Below are 23,549 nucleotides of genomic sequence, written 5' to 3'. Positions count from 1 at the left end.
TAATGGACACGGGGACGGTTCTAACCAAATGTATTTGCCAAGAACAAGTTTATTTACTTTTAACTTGCACACATGCTGTTGAACATGTGGCTGCATTTAGAGGGATGGAAGGGGTCAGGTGACTTCAGCAGTATAAACAAGCAAAGACACACAAAGGCCCAATCGAGTCATCACTTTTATTTCATCCAAACACTGTTAACTGTGTTAAAACAATGATGTGTTTGTCATTTCAAAATGTTTTTGCAGTTTTTTCAGATTTTCCCTGAAGGGGACTGGGCCTGTTTCCATTGGTAGAGGTAGAGGTCTGCCAGAGGGAGTCCTCTGTCACAGCAGAGCAATTATCAAATCACCTATCAATGGTGGTGAGCAGCTCCCTCTGCTGGACCCAAAGAATACTTCAATAAATATTTCATTTGGTTTCTTCACATCTGCATTTCATGAAGAGGTATGTTTTGGTGTGTGTGTTTTTCAATTTCAACATACATAGGTATTATTTTAGGTAATTAATAGTCTTATTTTTTATTAAGATATGATGGATTAAGAAGACTTACAGTCAGGATGATATTTGTCATTATTCTTTCCTTAAAACGTCACCAGTTTTAATTAACAAAGTAAAATTTTCAGTGTGTGAGCAATAAAAGGCTGGATAGTGTTCTTTTCTCCTGCAGGTTGCAACAGGGAAATATTTGTTTCTTTCATCAAGATACTTTCTTTCAGTGTGCGCTCATAAGACCACTTTGTCAACTGATTTGTATTTAACCATCAAGCCCTTTCAGTTCATTCATGTCAGCAACAGTTTAGTTAAATGTAACCCAGTGACAGGTGAGGACATGAAAAGGTTTGTGTCTGTGAACTCCCAAAATACTAACACACTTGACACACCCTGGTGTGTACACAGTCAAATCTTGAACTGGACAAAGATGCAAAGTGTCCTCTCTGTGTGTGAAGGTCTTATGATAGTGGCCAAAATGAAACAGGATGTTTCTTAGATCGAAAGTTTGTGAAGATTGTGTCCTTCACCTCATGATGATTGAACTCATGAATGGCGGGAGTTCAGCCCTTAAAATCAAATTGACTCTTAATTTTATTCTAAAAGTATTGATATACTTTTGCATATATTGCTGTATTATTTATCAATAAACTAATGGATAATAATTTTTGACCTGCTGACAAACAAGCACCATAGACATGCTGTTGTCTGTCATTTTGCGATCAAATGATATCAACATGGAAAGGACAATCTGAAATGATTTGTCATTCAAAATTTGAATGTAAGCCACATGAGAGTGAGTGTCTGTAGTCTCCCCAGTAGTTCAGCTCCTTGAGTGTGTATGGGATCAACTTCACTAACTATCAGTCAAGCAATACTGAAGCAGTAACCATACACCTTACAAAGGACACTCATTTGATTCACAGCCATCTTTACTTTAACAGTTCAGAGTAGGTCATTTAATACAATCAGGATGGATGTGGTGCTGCTGAAGTATGAGGCATCAAATGCCAGCTTGTTCAAATCATTTCCTTGTTTTACTGAGTCAATATCGTCATTAATGTTAATGATGACTACATTCGCACCATTTGACTACACTGTAATGAACCCTTTCTTTTTACATGACATTGTCACAAAACGTAGGTTTTCCGGAACATATTTAAAATGCATCTGAAAGCAATCGTGAAGAAAAGCACGTGGCTCCATGCTGCTTATTTTGCGCGTGTCCTCTGTAGGGGGAGGCATTGTACTGCCACTGAAATGACTCCATCAGTAAAAATGAGACGGCACGTTTACTTTCATTTCTTTAAAAATACCTTAGAGACTTCTTACCATATGTAAGAGTGTGATTCGCATTTCAAGACAAATTCTCAAAATATATGATTTTATTTCATTGCATCTACACAATCCTTGAGGCATACGCAATCATATTGTAAGAACTAGAAATTGTTATTATTCTTGGACACTTTTCTCTGCAATCAATATGGAGTCATATTAAACTATTCTGCTATTTTCACCAACAACTACCACTGGTGAATGTATGTATTTGAATTAAAGTTAATGTGAGAGTAATATGAGGTTGTCCTGTGTTACAATTTCTGCTCTATGTTCAATATCAGGGGTCGTGAAAAAAGCTTCGGATTCATCAGTAAACAGGCAGAGAACGATTCTATCTGGATGCTGAACTTGCATATTTTGCTCAGTCTCAGATTTATGTCAGGGGCTTTAAAACAATGTGTTCTTTGTGACATGTGACACAGACTGCATATTGTGCAGTGCCTGGGCATGAAGAAAGGGAAAAGCAACAGCCCTTTGTGAAGAGGGTCATTACTGAGAGGGGGTTGGCACTTGACTGTGTCAGCAAAATGATGTGATTTGATAATTCCCATAGCCTATGAACTCTCACAGAACCACTGCGGAAGAACTAGAGTCACACTAATTATCTCCGGAGCCTTTGTCTGGCACTAAATACCAGACATTTGTATGGTCAGATCAGATGTCCTGTGCAGTGTTGGGTTGAATTAGCTTCACCGCAATCACAGGCTCCCACTGAAACATGGCTGTCAAGCAAGCGACTAAAGCTCATGAGAACATCCAGGTCAATGAGCATCTACTTCTAGAGATGTATTTCTCAAATGGTATTGTATTAATGCATTGTAGACAGAAAAAATCAAGTCACATTTAAGGTCAATGAACTCTAGTAACCTCTCAACACTGCAGAGTGAAGGGGGTTGTGGACATTCCAGACGAGGGTGATGTGTAGTGTTTTAGGGCTCACTGTAGAAGCTGTATATGTTCTTCTGTTTTCTTCATAAAAACTCATAGTTAATGAACAAGTCTCAGTTTTGTACCTTGTGTTTTTTTCCAATAACCTGAGGGACATAAGAGTGAGTTGTACTTCTTTTTGTCTGTGTGGGGTGTGTTGTCGGTGTGGTGGAGTGTGTGGGTGGGGGTGTGTATTTGTTACAAGCCTATATTCTGTGGGTGGGTCTGAAGTCTGTGATGTCATGACTCAAATCCGGGTGATCCTTTGCTGGCCAATGAGTGTGGAGCACGAGGCTCCTAGGGGGAGACGGTCAGTGGATGATGGGGGGAGGTTAACCGCTAACACCAGGCTGTTAAACATTGACTGTGTGAGTAAGTAAGTGATGTAGTATATTATCTGTTGTAATGTCTCAGGCCAAGAACTTATCTGCATCTATTCATTTGATGTCTATGACATTTGTGATGCTGCATGGACCTAAGAGTAAATAGATGGGGCAGTTGTCACATCAACTTAACCCGATAAACCCCAGTGTTCCCCAGTTGGGGGACTTTCATACTTAAGAGGAACACAGTGTGAAACGATGCACTGATCAAAACAATAAATGGTAATGTTGCACATCCAATTCAACAGCAGAGCCTGGGCTACATGGATATATATGTCATTTGGACAAAGAACAAACAGCAACTAAATGAATGATCAAATATCAAAATCCCTGTGGTGCCACACAGTCAACCCACCCCACAAACAACCCCTGAAACTAAAGCAGGACGTCCACTGATTCCAGTCAGATCCTTCAAAGCTCTCTGACATCACAGCATCAGGCAGATATAAGACAAACAGAAGACAGAAACCACTTCCTCCACCTATAGTTGTGATGATTTAAACAGACCCAATGGTTGCAGAGGTAGACTGTTTTATTATGGGACAGTAGGTATGCATGGGACAGTATAAGGACAGTGCATATTAATCAATACATCAACTGCAGATTCAGTATAAATACGTTGGAATTAGCACAAAAGCTGCGGCTGAATTTGAATTTCCTGAGATTACTCCTTGAGTATTTAAGAGTTTCATGGATTTAGGAAAGATGAAGATTTTCTGATGCTTTGTTAATTACACCGATGTGTTGAGGTGACGTTAAGTTTCAGCTTATTCTATGCTGACTACAACCTCCTGAAAACACTGAACCACTGAACATCTTCATCAGTTTTTTGTCCATCTCATTTGCAACATAACCCACTTTACCAGTGAAAACACTTCTGTCAGACTGGATAAACGACAAACGAATGATACTCTCAATATAGTTCTGTGCAAACTGTGCCAAAGGTACTCTATCTATGCAGAAGTAAATCCACAAAAACGTGTCTTCACCTTTGTTACAATATGAATTCAAGGTTAAGCGGATGCCTCTTTCCTTTTCAATTCTTATTGTTCCTCAAAATGTGAGCCTGCAAACTAGTTCCACAGTATGAATCACACAGATGACACTTTGACATCCAAGATGAATCATATGACTTCCTCCTTAAATGACATTTTAGTGCTTTCTCCCCAAACTGAGGTAATAAATCTAAAATAAAACCAGGAAACAGACCAAATGACGCTGAAGTCCATTTTAGGCAGTGCATGTTATAAGAGTCATTAGTGGCTCAAAACAATGTCCATTGGCGCGTCATTGAGTCAAAATGTACGTATTCAGGTTGGTGCATAAGCTCAACTCTACTCTCAGCCAGGGTATATCCATTAAAACAGAGCAAAATACCACATTAGTGATGACTGCGTAACTTCTCTTTAGCATTTTGAGTTCTTGGAGGAATGATCAAAACCAAATTAAAAAGCTATTATTCTAATTATTCACGTGATGTTCTGCTGCAACTGAATTACAGATGTTTTGCTCACGTTCCATCTTTTCTCCAGTACATATCCTGTTTTGCAGTCTTCCCTCTATTTCAAAGGGCCATCCTTTAACCTGCAAACACAGTGACAAACAAGTCTGAATGTGCCTTTGCCTATCCTTTTTTTCAGTTTGGCTCAAACTTTCTCACTAGTCACATTCCTGTACAGGAGGGCTGCAGGTACGCACGAAGCTGGTGAGGAGAGGTAAGGAAAGAGGGGATGAACAGCAGAAAATTGAGCCAGTGGTGAACAAAAACGGGAGAAAGAGTAAAACGGAAGAGGAAGGCGAGCCACTGAGGGATCATGAACGTTCAACCTCCACTGGCTGCTGCTGTTGTTGGTCTACTGTTGTCGACGGATTACAGGTAGTGTGGAATGCGCAGATTAGTGTGTGTGAGTGTGTGTGTGTGTGTGTGTGTGTGGTGTGCATAAACCTGTATCAGTAATAAGGAGCTGGGTGCTGGTGGTTGTGTGTCTGCCTAGAATGTGTGTGAGTGTGTAGGTGTGCCTGAATAACAGTAGTAGTCTGCTGGACTGGCCTCCACTGCTAAGACATGTCTCAACCTGTCCTCTCAGGAATGTTGTAAATAGAAGCACAAATGTAAATGTGTAAAGTTGTTAGTGATACTCAATGGTATATTTTTGCTGTTTGTAAAAGCTTTAGGTATGTGTGATTCACTCAGGAGAGGCTGCAATAACAAACTGAGCAAGAGCCACAAGTCAGTCAGTCAGAGCAAAATTGAAAAAAAGTGTTTGCACATGTGGCTTTGCTGTGATGAGCATGTTAAAAATACACCCTTTAAAGATGAAGTCAGTGATCTGACCAAGCCAATGTTTGATGTAGGTAGGTAGGAGACAGAATATACCGCAGAGTGACTGAAGGCTAAAGCTCTCAATTTATCAACTGATACTGACTGAAAGAATGAGGATGTGAGTAGACAAACAGTTATCTACATACTATTAGATATGCAAATCAACCATTCTTGGGAAGATTTATATGTATGGACACGGTCCACAGAGGTGGACATCATGACAAAATGACAGAAACAATTTGACCAACAGGCTGTGTCGAAGTACACATCATTTCTCCATGTGTGAATATTCACTATTAGAGTTGCATTTCTGTGTGAAAAATAATGAAAAATGAATGTAATTAATGTGAGGTTCTGTGACAGAATCCCAACCACCATCAGAGATAAATTGGAAATGTACATTTGATGCACAAAATGATTATTAATAAAGGAAAATCTCCAGTGAGTCATCAGCATATATATAGATATTTTTGTGAGTTTCTGTAGCTGACATTGGACATTCTTTATAGGTTTCCACTGACATTCTTTGAAACTATAAAAGATGTATGTTTTTGACAGGTGATGTGAACAGTATCAGTCCATACATAAAACATTACGAGGGACTGTCATATGACAGGGATGATCTCACAAGAGGCACCTAAGAGTGAGGAGAGCTATACGACCCCAAGATCACACACTGCAGCTTGACTTCACTGCATTCAACAGGTAACCTCTAAAACCTCTGTGAAACACACTGTGTTCATTCATACCTCAAACCAATAAGCCACAGTGTAACGGGGGGTGGATGAGACCCAAACGCAACACACAAGAGCACACAGGATTCAGGGTAACATGTTTATTGGGTAGGGAGGCTGGGGACAGGGAGGACAGACCTGATGTCCGAAGGCCGACACCACAAAATCCTCTTCGGTACTTTAATGACGAACGAAAGACAGTCTCAACTTAAATCCTCTTCAGTATTGCAAACGACGAACACAAAACAGTCTCAACGAGATCCTCTTCCACAGGGTATTCAGGAGCGACAAGCGCAGACGTTACCAGCCGGGCGACGCAGGTCAGGGTCGAGTCAGGCAGGGTTGGGGACAGGAGACCGGAGCTGACGATATCTGCAGCCATGAAAGACAGGCAGGCAGAGACAACGATCTGACAACGACGAGAGGGGCAGGAGAGGCTTTAACACTAGTGCTGGGCGTATCGATCTAAATAATCGATAGTATCGATTCCAAAGTGAGTATTGGTATCGGACCGCCGGTTCTCTGTGCAAACCGCGCACCCCCCCCCAATCCCCCGCTGCTCAGTGCTCACTCCACAGTGAGTGCACACTTAGCCCCCCCCGGCTGCTCAGTGTCCAGATGCTGCGAACAGTGTCGACCACTGGTATGTGGACATCAAGAGGCCACAGAGGCGTAGTTACCTGTCACTGGCCATGTCACTGATGACAACTGGGGAATGCAGACATATGTGCTGACATATGTGACATTTTTCAAGTGTGGTATTGGATGATTTGTTTTTTATACTGTTAAATTTGTTTCTACTGTCGTGGTAATTTAATAAAAAGCATTTTTATTGCGTAAAATCTTTGTGCTGTTTAACCCATAATCATAATCAAATAACTCAAGGTAACCCCCAAATTATTAAATGCTCATGACATTTCAAGTACAAAAGTATCGGTATCAGCGATACTAGCCCTGTATTTACTTCGTATCGGATCGATACCAAAAATTCCAGTATCGCCCAGCCCCTATTTAACACGTCTGGGAGGGACAGGTGTGGGTGATTGAGGCTGATTGTGGTGAGATTGGCTGGGAGTGGCGAGGGGTGATGCATTCAGGGACGAGAGGAGAAACCAGTGAGGCAGGCAAACCATGACACACAGCTAATAATTAGCTGTTAGTCTATTTTCCCCCCATGTTTTCAATACCAAACACATCTGTGTGCTGTTTGAATGTGTTTTTGTCTACATTAGAACTTTCAGATTACGTCTGAGACGAAATGCAGAAGCCTTTTCCAAAAACTTTCAAATGTTCAGTGAAGATGGTTCCTCGTCAACTGACCTCTCTCACATATATTCAGGGACCCTGGAGGGTGAGTAAATCAGCTGCTCGAGAGCTGTTGACCTGCAACTCATCACAGTCAAACTTTTACAGGAATCTCTGTCTGACATTTCTTCATGTTAGAATGAAATATGTGAATAGACGTTTATCTTAAATCTTAGATTTGCCAGCACTACTTCTAACTTCAACTGCCTGACCTTGTCTTTGTCCTTCTTGGTTGTTATCAGTGCTCACTTCCCTTTGTCTGACCTTGAAATGCTATCTCTCCTGACCTGCTTTTATAGGTGAACATGGTTCAGCGTGTTATGGTTCTGTGTTAGAGGGTCAGTTTGATGGAACCATCCAGACACACAACTCAATCTATCACATAGAGCCAATCCATAGATACACCAGCACCCCAACGAATCAGCATTCTATAATATACCATGAGGATGACATGGGTAAGAAATACATTTCATACACTGTCAAGTCATTGTGGTGGTGGGATAGAAGAAAAAAAACTTGTGCATTTGGAGGTTGAAAGTACGCAGACACTCCACCTTTGTTGTTGGCAATTTGTTAAGAACCAAGGGAACCAAGAAATTCCAACCAAGGTTTATTGGTGAACCAGTCATCCCCTGAACCTGAAACAGCAGAGATATGAGGGGGCCAAAGAAAACACAAAAAGAAGATGGTGTCTTGTGTGTGTATGTGTGTGTGTGTGTGTGTGTGTGTGTTGTGTGGGTGGGGAAATCAAGCCTGAAGCAACAAGGACTAAAAAGAGGAGGAAGGGCAATAGTACAAAAGAGGTAAGAGAGGAATAAGTTCCTCAAGGGGAACAGAAGAGGTGACCACGCCTGGATTTAACGTCCTTGACTTATAGTTCCTATGGCAAAAGATTAAAACGAATACTCGGCTGGTTTCCAGTCATGCAAATCATTGACTAATGATTAAGCCAAATGTCTGTGCGTATTTCTACATGTTTCCTCAGCTGTGTATGCTTACATATTTCTGTCCATACTACATTATTTCCTGGAAAGAAGCACACACTAGAACTTGCCAAAATTCCCTGCCTCCTGTGTTTGTATATATTTCCACACAGACCTCTGTGGCTGCCTTCTTCCATTCACCACCCATTTTATCCACCCCCTTCACAATTGTACCAAACGATAATAACAGATAGTGGTGCAACTAACAACATCCTGTCCTTTTACTCTCTGGCCAGGATATCTGGAGGAAACTGTAACAAAGATTTGGTGCGTGGTATTCAATAAAACAATCAATGGTGCCATTGAAGTTGTAAATTAGGACATTGGGGGAGGGGGCTGATCTGTCTAATTCTGTGTATTTCCACTAATTCTGTGTATTTCCACTACTGCTGGGTAACAAACGATTGTGTGAATACTTTCTGTCCCAGAGGTGAAGGCTGTCACGAGGTCTTTCAGTGTTCTGTACATCAAGGACAACCTGACTGAAACGATCCGTTAGAAAACGGTTTGGAAGATTTAATCGGTCAGAGGTCAATGATCTTGTCTTTTGGATATGTATGGTGAGAACACAAATGGAAAACAGTGTATTCAACATAAAAATGAACTTGTACTTTTTAATAGAAGTGGTCCTAAAATAGAATAAGGTGAGACACCTTTGTCAAGCTGGACTGATCAGCCACAGTCAACAACTTATGTTCAAATTCACAGACAACCAACGCTGGTGTCCATTTCCTAACACGAACAACAGTCAAACTGGTTTCCAAAAGCTTCGAAGCATGTGAGTGAAATGTGACACCTTTCCCCTGTGGAAAAGTTCAGGGGCTCAATTTGTAGATCACAGCAGATTTAGGGAGACTACAGATTTCATTTCAACTGGCCAAAGACTAAGGGCATTTGTTTTGGATTCTAATTCTAATTCTTCTGAGATTCTGTCTTGATGTCATTATATCCTCTGCTGGAAGAGATGTGGCAATAGGCAAGTAGGAAGGTCTGTAAAGTGAGCTGATGCCCGACCCTCCACACACCCCCCACTTGTGCCATATATAGAGCAAATTGCAGGATTGTGATTGGTTGGCATACCACCATAGAATGGTGTGATCCAAACATACGTTGCCTGTCCCCCCATTAAGGTCTGTTGCTGAGGTAGGGATATGCTGGTAGTTTACACACACACACACACACACACACACACTGTCACATATAGTTTTTCTTTGCAAGAGTAAGACTTGTGCCAATTCAGTGTCTCCCATTCCAATTTGATCAGTACTACACCAGACTGAACATGGGCAGCCATCCCAGAAGTGTTGCAAAAAGATGGTTATTTGGTTTCAGCAAAACCAAACCAGCAACTACAGCAACTTTTTGCACAAGCTGCCTGTTGGCGTCACCTCAAGACCTCTGCACTGATTTCCAAACGTGGGTCTGCTATTTTTAAAGTGTCTGAAAATAAGTGTGCCGCTGCCCATATTAGCTTCCTGTCACATGTTAACTTTGAGCTGATTTCTGTTGATAGACATATTGTTTTAGCTGGTGCTGAATTTGAATGACTATGATTCAGTTGTCTGGGACCAGGTCGTGGGGGACCATTGACTGTTAGATCAACAGCTTTGGCTCAGCTCCTTCTTCACCACGACGGACCAGTCGTGAGGTACATGGGGCAGATCTCAACCACCCCCGGTGGTAGCTTTGGAACTACTTTACCTCTGCTTCCTCTACGGAAGGCATGGCAGTGGGATTGAGGAGATCGCCAAAGTATTCCTTCCACCACCTGACAATATCCCCAGTCGCAGTCAGCAGCTCCCCACCTCCACTGTACACAGCACTGCTTCCCCCTTTTGAGGCGCCGGATAGTTTGCCAGAATTTCTTTGAGGCCTCCATGGCCTTCCCGAACCTCTCCCAAACCTCTCCCAGACTAGAGGTTTTGCCTCCACCACCACCCGTCAGCTTCCTCAGGGGTCCCACGAGCCAACCAGGCTTGATAGGACTCCTTCTTCAACTACTTCCGGTTTCCACCACTGGGTTCGGGGGTTGCCACCATGACAGGTACCAGAGACATTGCGACCGTAGCTCTGAGCGGCTGCACCAACAATGGAGGGAGCAGATCGAAGTTCTCCCAGAAATGGGAGTTGAAGACCTCCCTGACAGCGGGTGCCATCAGACGTTCCCAGCCGACCTTCACTATATGGGTCTGCCAAATCTGCCCAGTTTCCCCCCCGGCCAGCGGATCCAACTCACCACCAGGTGGTGATCAGTTGACAGCCCCGACAGTCCGATAAATACAGTCAGAGGTCAGATGACGCGACTACAAAGACGATTTTGTTGACCTCCGGCCTAGGGTGTCCTGTTGCCACGTGTACTCGTGGACACTCTCATGCTCGAACATGGTGTTCGCTCTAGACAAACTGTGACTAGATCAGAAGTCCAGCAACAAAACACCACTTGGGTTCAGATCAGTGACGCTGTTCCTCCCAATCACACCCCTCCAGGTAACACTGTCACTGCCCACGTGAGCGTCGAAGTCCCCCAGGAGAACGATGGAGCACCTTATCATGTTTTCTCTGTTTTATCATGTTTTCTCTGTTGACTGGTTCCCATACATGGTACATAACCACTGAACAAGGAGACACTATTTGCTAAAGCACATTTGCACTTAATAAACCATAAACTTGATAAAAAACTATTTTATTCTTTTAATGATTTTCAGTGTGACTCTGTATAGCTTCTGGAAATAAGTGTTTAGTGATGTGTGTAAAATGAACTTTGTTAATCACATGACATCATCCTGAAACAAATCAGTCATTTCCCAATTGTCTGACTGTGGCCTTGGCCCATAATCATGTATTTGTGTGTTTATACTGTGAGGTTATGTCAACATCCTGTTTGCTTCAGTGAAGTCACAGTAGTGCATTGTAGCTCGTTCACTGACTGGAAAACATTGTTGCTTGAAGTTAAAATGTGCTTGTGTTTGACAAAAGCTGAGCAAGAAAAAAAAGCTTGATGGGAAGAATATGTATGTACGTGAGTATATCTGAGTATATCTGTCTTTTTTGTTATACAGTCCTGCCAACTTTTAGAACTGGTCCTAATGGATTCTGTGGTACCGCTCATCTAAACCTCCATGCTGATGAGGTAGGACAGGAATCCCTTAATGAATGCTTACACACACAATGTATCCTTATCAGTAATGAGTGAATGAGAGATGAGATGCATCTTCAGAGGTATATAAATATATCAACAGTAGCTGTTGTTGGCCTACAAACACACCTGAAAACAAAAACAGCTTCTGTAAACATCGCTTTCATCTGTTGTACTAATCTACCCCACTGGGTACCCATCCAAGAATTTAATCTTTGAGCAACTGGGCAGCGGTCCTAATGTCGGTCTACAACAATGGATGTTGGGATGTACATGTGGATCCATTTTTGAACAACGTGCTTCCTTGTGTAGGTCATTTCCACTCTCAGGCTATCAAATGATCTGAGCACATGTTGTTCCCAGTGGAGTGTCACAGGTTGTGTTCCTGTCTACATCATGTAGGGGACATTTGCTCCCACTGGGACCCTGATACTTACCGTCAGCTAGACTACTGCTTTCACTGACATCATGCTCTGAGCTAATGTAAGACGTTCAGTTGGGCTTTGTGACCTCAATGACTTTCCACCTGCAGGATTCAGATAAACGATGCGTTCACTTTCATGTTTCCCCCTGCCTTTAATGCCTATATCACATTTCACATCTACTTGTCCACTTTCAAATCAGGGCTGATGTCGTTCTTCCTCTTTGTGTCCCACAGGAGGGCAGCAGTAAGCCGGTGGAGGAGAACAGCCGATGAGTCAAAGACCAGCTGCCTTCTCCACATCCATGCAGACAACCGCTTCTACAAGAAGTTCAAGTCAGTGGAAGCTGTTGTGGCGCAGGTGACTGAGTTATTGTTTTTTGTGGGTCAACCTCAAACCCCAGATTAGTCAATTTGGTGCTGTTGATAGGTGTTCTGTCTGATGAGTCAGTCTTGAAAGGACACTGTTTACCTTGTTTACAGACCTGAAGTCAATGTTCTGAACTTTGTGTTCACAGTGTTGTAGTAAATTACGAAATGCCCAGTTGATGTCATTTATTATTATTTTGTGCAGAATATTGCAAGGATGCCAAACATAAATGACCTGAATAAACCTGTTTTTTGCCTGTCTTGAAGCAGTGCTTCGAGACAAATATCCATTCTAAATATATTTGCTATGTGTGAATGCGAAGCCTCGTACAGACACACTCAGCAGCTGGCCCTGGAGATGGGAGTTGTAACAATGTCAGTGTTGTTACTCTTCGAGGGCATGTTGGTTTTTGGGCAAGAAAACTCTGCCAAATAAAGTTCTGTTTAACCAAAGCAACACTGAACAAGCAAGACCAGTCACTTACAGTATCAACCAGACACCCTGGTCGAGGCCAAACTGCAGCTTAGCTGGTAGATGGATGGTTGTGCAGAGCCTTCTAGTGACATTTCACACGTTTCATTTTGTAATGTCTTATTAGATATAAGACATTTAACATTTTGAATCCCTGCTCACCTTTAACCTTACTGCTGCTTATTGCTTCAGGGTGAAAATTAAAATCAAAAGAAAAAAGTATCAGTGCGGTTGTCAGCAAGTCAGATGTGAGCAGCATCACATACAGTATATGTGTGATTTAGACATGAGATACAATATATTAAAATAAGAATTCAGTGTCATGACCTGATGATTTTTTTGAAGAAACGTAGCGACTGAAATAATAAACAGTAAACAATAAACTGTTATTATATCTGTTACTGATACAAACAAAGGAAAAAAATGTATCTGTTCATACTCATTCATTTTCAGTTATTATGGTCACTCTCAACCAAGGTCAGTTCTGCTGTCCTAAAGTGTTAACTCCACGCTGTTATTACCTCTTCCTCCTGTTGTCAGTCCTCTCATTGCTGACCTTCTACAGAGTCTTTCCACTCCAAACACCCACTTGTTGTGCCTGGTTTCATGCCAACATTCTGCTGCACAGAGTGAAAGCATATATCACAAGTGCTGCAACGTGATCGTTTAAATTAAATAGAGACACTGCTGTCGTCAATCACTGCTGACCTGGATTTCATGTCTCCGTTGTCTAAGGAGTCAATATTTACAGTAAAATTCTCTGCAGGCTCCACGTTTGTATGTTCATCCTCTGCTGTACAGTACTCTGATGTACCTTCACATGTGACTGGTTTGCACGTGCCTCTTTGAATGTGTGACTGGTGCTGCCACCCACACTGAATACACCCTAACCTTGCTGGACAGATTAACCAACATACTCCAATTATGAATCACGGTCAAAAACACGTACGTCTTTGTATAGTTGTCTATTGAGTCCTTTGAATCCTTGAGACTTTTGAATGAGAATGGAGGTTCAGTTCAAACACAGTCGTAGTAAATGTAGCATAAAAGTTGTTCCTAACAATTAAACGCACGGGAAGAATAATGCAATGAGTATTTTTGTCATTGACTTTCACCACATTCATCTCCCAGTAGCTCCCTGCAAACCTGGAAGCAGCAGCTCAAGAGCAAATTTGGCAGTTGCATTCCTTCTGTAACGGTATGGTGTTTTTTACAGGTTGCTTCCTACATGCGAGCTGTTAATGACATATTTGACAAAGTGGACTTCGATGGAATCAAGCTGATTAACTTCAAAGTGAAATCCCTCACGGTAAGAATCACTCAGCCAACAACACGACACACTTCAGGTGCAGGTCACTGATGATGCGACATAACCCACACAATTCCTAACACAGTGCTAAGTAAGTATGTGTTTTGTTAGGTGATGAATGTGGAGGATAAAGCAGATCCTCTACATCCTCTGTACATCGGACCTGAGAAGCTGCTGAGTCTTTACTCTGAGAACAACTGGGGCAACTTCTGTCTGTCGTATCTGCTCACTAACCGGGACTACAGTGGTGTGCTGGGGCTGGCCTGGACGGGCAGAACTGGTGGGTTCTAGCCTCTGTGACACAAATCGCTTACATTATGCCCACACTCAGCATACAAAGCACAAAGCACCTCATCTTCTGAATGAAGAACATATGGGAATCTGAAACAGATATGTGTGTCCATGCTGAAAAGAATGAGACATGGAAAGTGAAATAATGTTATTCTGCTCTGCCTCTCAGTGTGAATCTCTGTGTGAATCATTGTTGAGCTAAGAAAGTGTTGCTGCTCTCTGGTTCCCAGGACTTCCTGACTTTGAAAAAATTCAGGTTTGCCAGTGGTCACGTTTAAAATCTACAAATACAATTACACTGAAGAATAAGCAGACAGGACTGCCTGTGTGTAAATGAGACTACATGATCACTGGTTTATTTGACTCAGTAACAACAGACTGTCCGAGTACTGACTGCCACTCATGACTGGAGTAAGCGGAAGCAGATGAATGAATGAATTCCCAAGTACAAATACTAACAACATCAGCAACAACTATTATTATTATTATTAATAATATTATTATTGTTGTTGTTGTTGTTTTTATGCCTGTCGCCCTAGTTTAATGGGCAGAGAGAGACCAAGAAAAACTAATTTACATTCAAATCAACACACGCACACACACACACACACACACACACACACACACACACACACACACAAAGACACACGTAATGAGAAGAAAAGAAAAGGCAATCAGGATGTAAAAGTTTACTCTGAGCTGAAACCTTATTCTCAGTAAGTTAACGTAGATCCGTTAAATGTTACTATGAAGCAACTGCATTCAGCACATTGAGCAGGTCTAGTGACAGGATCTGCACAGGGCAGTATCATTGTTGTGGGGCAGGAGTTGGAGAAGTATGTGGGGATTGTGCTGGTGGGAGGTTCTTCCTGTTTCTTTCTATGACATTGTCTCAGACGCAGCTTTTGATTGGCTAAACTGAGGGGTGTGAGAGTAGAATACCACAATGACATGTGATTAGGCATCAATGAACCTTGGACACACACACACACACACACACATACAGAATCACTCCCAGACATCTTAAGCAGCATTCCACAGCATGATCGTCATGGTGACGTTTCACGTGAGTAACACACAAATACAAACACACATAGCAATTGTTTGGGCTTTCCAGCCCCATGTGACTACTTCGAAGACGGGGCAGGGTATTAACCATGGACAACATTTGACCCCCAGAAACAGATCCTCCCACCCTCAGTATCAACATAACCCACTTCCAGCAGTTTATTAGTGGTCTTGTGTAACACACTGATTTTAACCATGAGACCACAAACTCAGAGACCCAGATGCCCTTTAGTGCTACAGCAGGCTGCGCTGTGCACACACGTAGTCGTATGTTCATGCACAAGCCCCATCAATCATCCAGGACTCCTCCTCTAACCTCTCCAAGTTGTGTGTTCATATGTCAGTGGAGGATGGGGGTTTGGGGCCCAAAGGTCCCATGACAGTCAAGTGTTTGCGCCAGTAAAATTCCGTTCCTCCTGATTCAAAGTGAGGCGCTGATAGTGATATTCCATATTGTGACATGACTTAATATTGTTTCAGGTTGATGATGGATTTAAGCAGGTATTATCAGTGTAACTGTTGATGATTGTCCTTTCGAAAATTCATTTTAATCAACTGTTGGTCAAAATGAGTTGTTTGAGATTCATAATGAACACATGGCATCATATTCCACACGCACCTACACCGTAACCACATACCTTTTGGTACTGAGTAAAGCAGTGCTGTGTGTACACATTATTTAATGAACAAAAACACAAACAAAAGTTTACACTGACAGCTGATGCTGCGCAGTGTAAACAACCTGCACAACCTGGATCCTGAACTCGGTTAGACTGTTATAATTGAATTAATGTCTTTCTAAGGTCAATTTTACATGTTATTTTTCCTTTTTCATTGCAAATTCCTTCATTATAACTGGAAACATTTCCTTTCACAAAATTAGAATTTTGGACGTCATTGAACTCGAGTGAAAAGAGATAGATTGTAGTTAAAGTTGGTGAGAAAACATCATGAATGAACCATGAAGAGAAATACCCCTTGTTTGACTATAACCATTCCTGCACTAGAGTGTGAGCAAATATTTTCTTACATTAGCTTGTGTGTGTTCCTGTCTGTGTTTATTCCAGAATGCTAATTATCGCAGCTCTTTTCTGTGGTGCACACAAGAAGCAGAGGCAGAGCAACATCCCAGCCCCTCTTCGGCTCATGCTGCCAAATTCCACAGCCTTTCAAAGAATGATGCTTTCTAGGAAGCCCAGCTCCTTGGAAAGCCACTTAGGGTGGCCATTTTGGTTTAAAAAGGAGAGAAGAGATGAATAAAGGGGAGCAGAACTCTAATTAGCATGGCCAGGGGAATCTTGCCAGGCAGCTCTCTGGCCAAAGCTGTCATGTGATATGGATGACAGAATGAGAAAAAAGTCTTTTTAAAAGGTTTTAGAGGTGTTACTGACAGCTTCCTCGGTGCCCTTTGCCCCTCAACCACCACAATACACTTCATGTTTCCACAACAGTGCAGACAGGGAGTGCTACTGTTATTGTTTTTCTTCCTCTCACTGTCGCTCACCTGTCTCTGATGTTACATGGAATAAACAAGCTGATGGGAGATCCAGATGCCCCGACGGGTTCCCACAATAGCTCACAAAATTCTCTGAAGTGGACAATGAATATGTCTACCACACGTTCACCTTGCAAAAAAAGTGCTGCTCATATTGTGTAAGAGTTGTTACATAAAATTCACGTGACTGCATGGAACAGCTGAGACCTCCAACTCTGTGTAAGGAACAGACTGGTTGGTTGATTTGGAGGAGGGTGTTGTTCAGTGCTTGATTGTTCAATTAGTTGTGATTAGTGGAGAGAAATAAGCAGTGCCTTACTGTTTCCTGTTGAATCATCAACCCAAACCTTAAGCAGACCTTTGAAGGTGCTTGGTTGGAGCAATCACATTGGTTCATCAGAGACAAGACTTCAGTTGAAAGGTGACATCATAACCCAGCCTCCGTCCATGGGAATGTGGCCAGCTGTTTGTGATCGTGGGTGTAGCTTTCAGGCCATTACGTAAAACCCCACAAGAAACACGGGGAATTCAGTAAATCTGTTTGTTGATCTGCCTACACCCCCATGACCCAGGCCCTCAGACCTTGATAGCTCTTCAGCAAGCAAGACATTGTTGGTTCAAGGTATTTCCAGTAACACAAGTTCGGTTACATAACCAGTCTGTTGTTGAGGATAGATGTGCGTTCATCTGGTCTAAAGTTCCTCTGCTGGGCCTGTTCCGTCTCAGCTACAATTTCGATACTGAAGTCAGTACAGAAATATATAAACCGTGCACAGAGGAGTCCTGTTTTTATTATTCCTAGTTTATCATTATTAGCATCAAACAGGTCATACCATATTTATATCACTCTTTACAATAGTGATGCAGCTAAACGGTCTCTCACTCTGTTTAGATTTGATCATGAGGAATTGTGTCTCCAAACTTCTGCGATGTCAAAACAGACGTGGCCTTCATTTTTTGATCTTGGATTGATTGTATTGGGAGATTCGGACCACTGTGCAGTCTTATCCAACACATCCCAAACACTCTCAAAAGGGTAAAGGTCTGTACTCTGGGTTGACCAATCCATGAGTGAAAATGAGCCTCATGCCCCCTAAATCAGTCTGTCATAATTTGAGCAATTTGGAATATGTCAGAGATAAAAAAAAATCCATTGATGGAATAACCTGGTCATTCAGTATGTTCAGGTGGTCAGCTGACCTCATTCTTTGGGCAGATAACGTTGTACCTAAACCTGAACTTAGACCTGACTGACTGCAGCAACCCCAGACCCCCCCAGCACTGCCCCCACAGGCTGGGTGGACTTTTGTTGTCCCTACAGTATACATATCATCTATATATTGACTAAGACTTGTTCACAGTAACAACAAACCTGGCATCTGTGTTCTAGGTAACTGGGGAGGAATATGTTCACAACAAACCACTCTGAATGACGGCCACAACTCCACCCTGAACACAGGTCTGGTCACAATTCAGAATTACGGACACTTCCTGCCTCCTCGACATGTCCAACTCACCCTCGCTCACGAGCTCGGCCACAGTCTGGGAGCTCCGGTCAGTCACCAACATCCACAACATCCACAGTCCCTTAACTCAACAAATCAAAAGCAATGCAGATATACTGTACTCTAACCATCCACAGCATACAAATCACATAGACAACAACACAGATGATGCTCAGCTCCTCATTGGTATTTATGACTCAAATCAATTGTAAAAATCTGAAGTACAAAATAAACAATTGCATTGTTCCACTTCCAACATTGTAGCCGAATAACAGAAACACTTACCAGGAACTTTAATGGAGCCATTGTTAATGTTATTAGTTATACCTGGGGTTTTCGGTCTGACATGTCAGGGTTTCTGGTGTGAAAAAGGTCTTTTCACTGCAAAACGGATGAAATGGGACTTCCGGAAACACAAAGCAGACTGAGTGGCTCAGTCAACCAAGAAATCCCATCACAATGCATGTGTATGTGTGCACCTGTCTCTGTATGTGACGACTGGCAACACCCGCAACGTTTCTCCTGCTGCCCAAAATGCCATTGCACCTCAGTCTCTTTTCAGCTGCCCCTCCGTTCACATTTCCTCGCACCAAAGGTCCCTCTGAGGCATTCCTGAGCCTGTTAGTTCAGCTATGTCAGTCTTTTAAAGTGCTCCTGCCTGGTACCCCAGCCCCCATGACTGTAACGGGCGTCTGCCCGAGGTTTGAGGACGGATCCAAAGATGCAGGCACAGCACACAGGAATCAGGATAGAGCCACAGGTAGTTTATTGGACAACCAGGTAGCACAGCAATGATGACACGAACACAAACCGAAAATCAGCCATAAACTAAGGACGCACTACACCGTGGCGAGCGGGCAGGACACGAACGAGAGAAAACAGAAAACAACCGCAAGGGGCGAAAACACGAGACACGAAGAGAACAAAAGGCGCTCCACAAAAACTGGAGGGAGAAACAGACCGAATCAAACAGAAAGCGCGCACTAAGGCAGAAACCGGTAAACACGACGGAACAAGAACTAGAGAGCAAACGGGACGCGACAGACGAGAGTAACAAATGGCGGGAGAGTAAGGCATGGAAGCACAAACAATCTGGCAGTGGGGCGCAGCCAAAGCACGGCTTAAGAGCAGGAGCAATCAGTGCACCTGATTCTCACCTGGCCACACCTCCACTGCCAGCCAGAGGGAGGAGAAACATATGGCAAGGAAAAACAAAAACACAGACACCAAACCAAAACAGACAACCCATAACAATGACAGGCTTGTCTCATTACTTCTAGAAGCACATGAAGAGATCTGAGTGAAGGCCACCTGAGGTTTGTGTCAGTTTCAGGTGTGAGTCTGTTGGGTCGCAATACTCTGATAAAGTAACCCTGAATGACGTCTGAAGGATTTTATGTTGTCTTACAAACTACATGTTCATTCAGCAACAACTTATACTGCCATGAAGACATAGTCTGATATTTCCTCTGTGTGGCAGCATGACGAAGGCTCCAACTGTGGGAATCTTGGTTCCACTGGCGGTAAAGGCAGATACCTGATGTTTCCCCACGCCACAGAAGAGGTGCGTGAAAACAATGACAAACTGTCCAGCTGCAGCATCAAGCACATCAGCAAGCTCCTTAACGTGAAGAAGGATGACTGCTTCATTGGTGAGAGACAGATTTAGAACTACAAAGAGTTGATTGATTTTCTGGGTCTGTGTTTATTTGCATCCTTGTTCTTGTTAAAAATACAAGTCAGTGATCAGCCCATCTGCGGGAACCAGATCCTAGAGGAAGGTGAGGAGTGTGATGTTGGCCAGAATGACACCGACCTCTGCTGCTACAGTGCAAAAGAAACAATGGGAGTCCAGTGTCGCCTGAAGCCGGGTAAAGTCTGCAGGTACTGTACTCATCAGTACCTGTAACCTGTAGTATCAGTACCCAAACATACAAATGCATCACTGAGGTGTAAGTGCTGCTGTGTCTGGACCAGGATGAGACGAGGTGAGATGCTGGTGTATCCGAGGAGTTAAGGCTCATTCTGCCCTTAGGCCTGTTCTTACATTGAAATCACATGCCACATGTCTTTTCACTCATTCATCCGTTAGTCCGAGTCAGGGCCTGTGCTGTAGTCAAGACTGTGGGTTTAAGCCAGCGGGTGTGACCTGTGATGAGGAGACAGACTGTCAGAGAGAAAGCGTGTGCTCTGGCCGTTCCCCGCTCTGCCCCGAGCCGAGCGCCAAGGAAAACCTCACTGTGTGCAGTCAAGGCACTCGTGTCTGCCTCAACGGGGTGAGGTCACCACTGCGTCCGCCACACCGGACACACACACACACAGCTCAGTACTTCTCTTGTTTGCCAGTTTGCTCAAGTTATCAGCTATGCTGAGTTTCCATTTGGAGGCTCTGCAAGTGTAAGCTGCCTCACAAAATCATCAGTTTGAGTTTCTCTTCTCATTCCTGCTGAAGTTGATCTTTATCGTCGAAGTTCATCATTATGGACGAAATATCGACTTTAAAATGTTACTTGAATAAACAAATCTGCTGTCTTAAGAATATTTCAGTGGATCCATGGCTTACATTTATTTATACCAGGCTAAATCAATGATAATAAGTACAATGATTATTTTTGTGTTGTTGTATGTTTTATATCTGCACAAACTTCCACAAACTTCTACAAACTCATACACTGAATTTGTATAATTTATTATTATTATTATTATTATTATTATTATTATTATTATAAATGATTCAAATCATGTTATAGGATCTAAAATTACATGAAATCAAAATACAGTCAGCTGATCCTTTTGCCCCCCACTTACAAATTCATCACTGGTTCTGGTTCTGTCGTCAGGTTTGTTCTGAGTCGGTGTGTGTGAAACACAGGCTACAGCAGTGTGACTGTCCAGGAGATTCCATGAAGGAGAAATGCCACATATGCTGCCAGCAGCCCGGTAACCACATGGACCTCCACTACTGAGGAATCAGTTTACACCTCATGTCCCAATACGTCAGCCTGGCTCAATCTGTACCGCCATCAAACCTGTACATTGTTGTTAACCATCAGACACTGTCAAAACCAACACGACAGATGCAGTCTGACATGATGACAACAAGTTTCAGAGCCAAGTAAACTACTCATATATGTATAGATCTTCTATCCGTAATGCTAGCTTGCTGCTTAAAGCCAACTGTGTGTTGAATTTGATAAACCCTGATTTCCTTGAAGCTGTTGGCTTCCTTGTGTCAGTTTATTATATCACGTTTCTCTGTTTTGGTGGAAGATAAGCCTGCGACATGTGCCAGCACCACCTCCTCCGTGTTGTCCCGTCACTTCCAGAGAAAGGCTTTGCCTCTGGTGGGTGGAGCTCCTTGCTTTGGCAACCAAGGCTACTGCGACAAATTCCATGTGTGCCGCTTGCTGGACGCAGATGGCCCAATCGCTCGACTGAAGAACTCCTTCCTCAAACTGGATGACTTTGACGACCTGGCGGAGTGGATGAAGGTGAAGGTCTCGTACACACTCACAACACAAACACACAAGGACATGAAAAATGATCACATAGATAAAATACGGACTTCTTTACCACGGGCAGACGTTCATGATTGTCAGATTAAGCAGATTTAGACGAGTCACAAACCCACTGCTACTTGGCTGCCGCAGGTTAATGGCAGAAACGTTCAACTCCGATAAATAAAAACCTGCACCCATCCGATATCAATCTCTGCACGAAGCAGAGTAAGTTGGTGGCCGACAAACAGCATAGTGTTGATGCTGTTTCACAACCAAACATTTATCTGGAACATTTTTAGTCTGGCTCAAGTCCTCATAAAAGTAGGGGTTGAGACTCATAACCATGACTGCAGTCTGCCACCAGGGGGCAACGGACGTGGTTTAGCTGCATAACTGATTGATTTTGAACCTTTTCAAGTTTCGGTCCACTAGAGGTGCTTTTCCACTTATAATAAATGTTGTAATAACTTGTTTTAAAATGAAACAGCAGCACCATTTAAGGTATTGTATTGTAATTCAATTAAATAATTAGATACTTTAACTAATTTCATTCATCTGCTTTTAACTGTTTTAGGTGAACTAAATTACTGTTTACTCATACATAATAAAAAATAACAATGTTGTATGTACATTTGGACTTAAAGTTCATTCACACAAGAAAAAGAATTCATTCATTTCCTCAGCTGGGGATAGTATCTTAGAAGAAGAAGAAGAAGAAGAAGCAGATGGTCACGGTCACAGATTTTCAGCTGTCTTCAGAGGTTTAGTGTGGACTGGCTTTGAGGTTTGGTTTCTCTTGACAGCATAGCGAATCAGGAATGCCTGTGTTACACATCAATCTGTTTCACTGGAAGCCAATATGAGTGTGAAGTTCAGGAGACATTTTTTAGGATTTATTTCAACTCTGTTCCTTTCTGTTATTTCCTGTTTCTATTGCAAAGTACATACATAAAAAAAGCCACAGGTCACATCAAAGGCTTTTAACTAGAATCAACAGTCAAATCATCCAATGACCTCGGATTATTTCTTCCTCATCCATAGGCTCGTTGGTGGGCCATCCTGCTGGCTATTCTGACACTGACCGGAGTGATGGGCTGCACCGTCTGCCTCTGTGGCCGCACACTGGACTCAGGGTATTTGGAGTGATCGTGACACACAAATAAATTGGGCCAAGGCTTTAATCCGTGATGGAGTTCCAGCTCAGCACCTCCAACACTGAGTCTGCTAACGTTAGCTGGCATCTGCCATTTCTTGTCCTTGCATGAATTGTCTGCACCAGTCCTGGGATTCATGTGGGGTGGAAAAAGCTGCTCTCGCTGCCAACTTTGGGTCAGCCCCCTCAGAGGGGCCACATACTCAACGGCATATCTATAGTGATTTAAAGTTCCCTGGACGAGTCGCTTACAGAGTCTGTGTTGTGTGTGAAGTGAGGTGCAGGTGAAGTTCAACTGATTCAGGTTTCCATCAGATGACGAAATGAGTTCATAGGACCATTGAACC

General features: G+C 42.7%; 1 protein-coding gene across 1 annotated transcript; it reads left to right on the top strand.

Moving 5' to 3' along the window:
- Positions 1-6,019: 6,019 nt before the first annotated feature.
- LOC144742179 (disintegrin and metalloproteinase domain-containing protein 10-like) lies at positions 6,020-23,195 on the top strand (the record flags this gene model as incomplete). The annotated part of the gene is given in 15 exon segments (XM_078624660.1): positions 6,020-6,085; positions 6,088-6,166; positions 7,428-7,546; positions 7,800-7,955; positions 8,720-8,750; positions 12,278-12,401; positions 14,098-14,190; positions 14,302-14,470; positions 18,435-18,598; positions 20,030-20,201; positions 20,289-20,433; positions 20,642-20,825; positions 21,390-21,489; positions 21,820-22,040; positions 23,091-23,195. Coding segments are annotated over 15 exon segments (1,928 nt in total), but the record flags the coding sequence as incomplete, so codon positions are not given.
- Positions 23,196-23,549: the final 354 nt, after the last annotated feature.

The sequence above is a fragment of the Lampetra planeri genome, unplaced genomic scaffold (assembly GCF_965212315.1).
Source record: "Lampetra planeri unplaced genomic scaffold, kcLamPlan1.2.h2 scaffold_893, whole genome shotgun sequence".
Taxonomy (NCBI): domain Eukaryota; kingdom Metazoa; phylum Chordata; class Hyperoartia; order Petromyzontiformes; family Petromyzontidae; genus Lampetra; species Lampetra planeri.
Note: the sequence above shows the minus strand (reverse complement) of the source record. Positions and strands in the feature narration are given on the sequence as shown.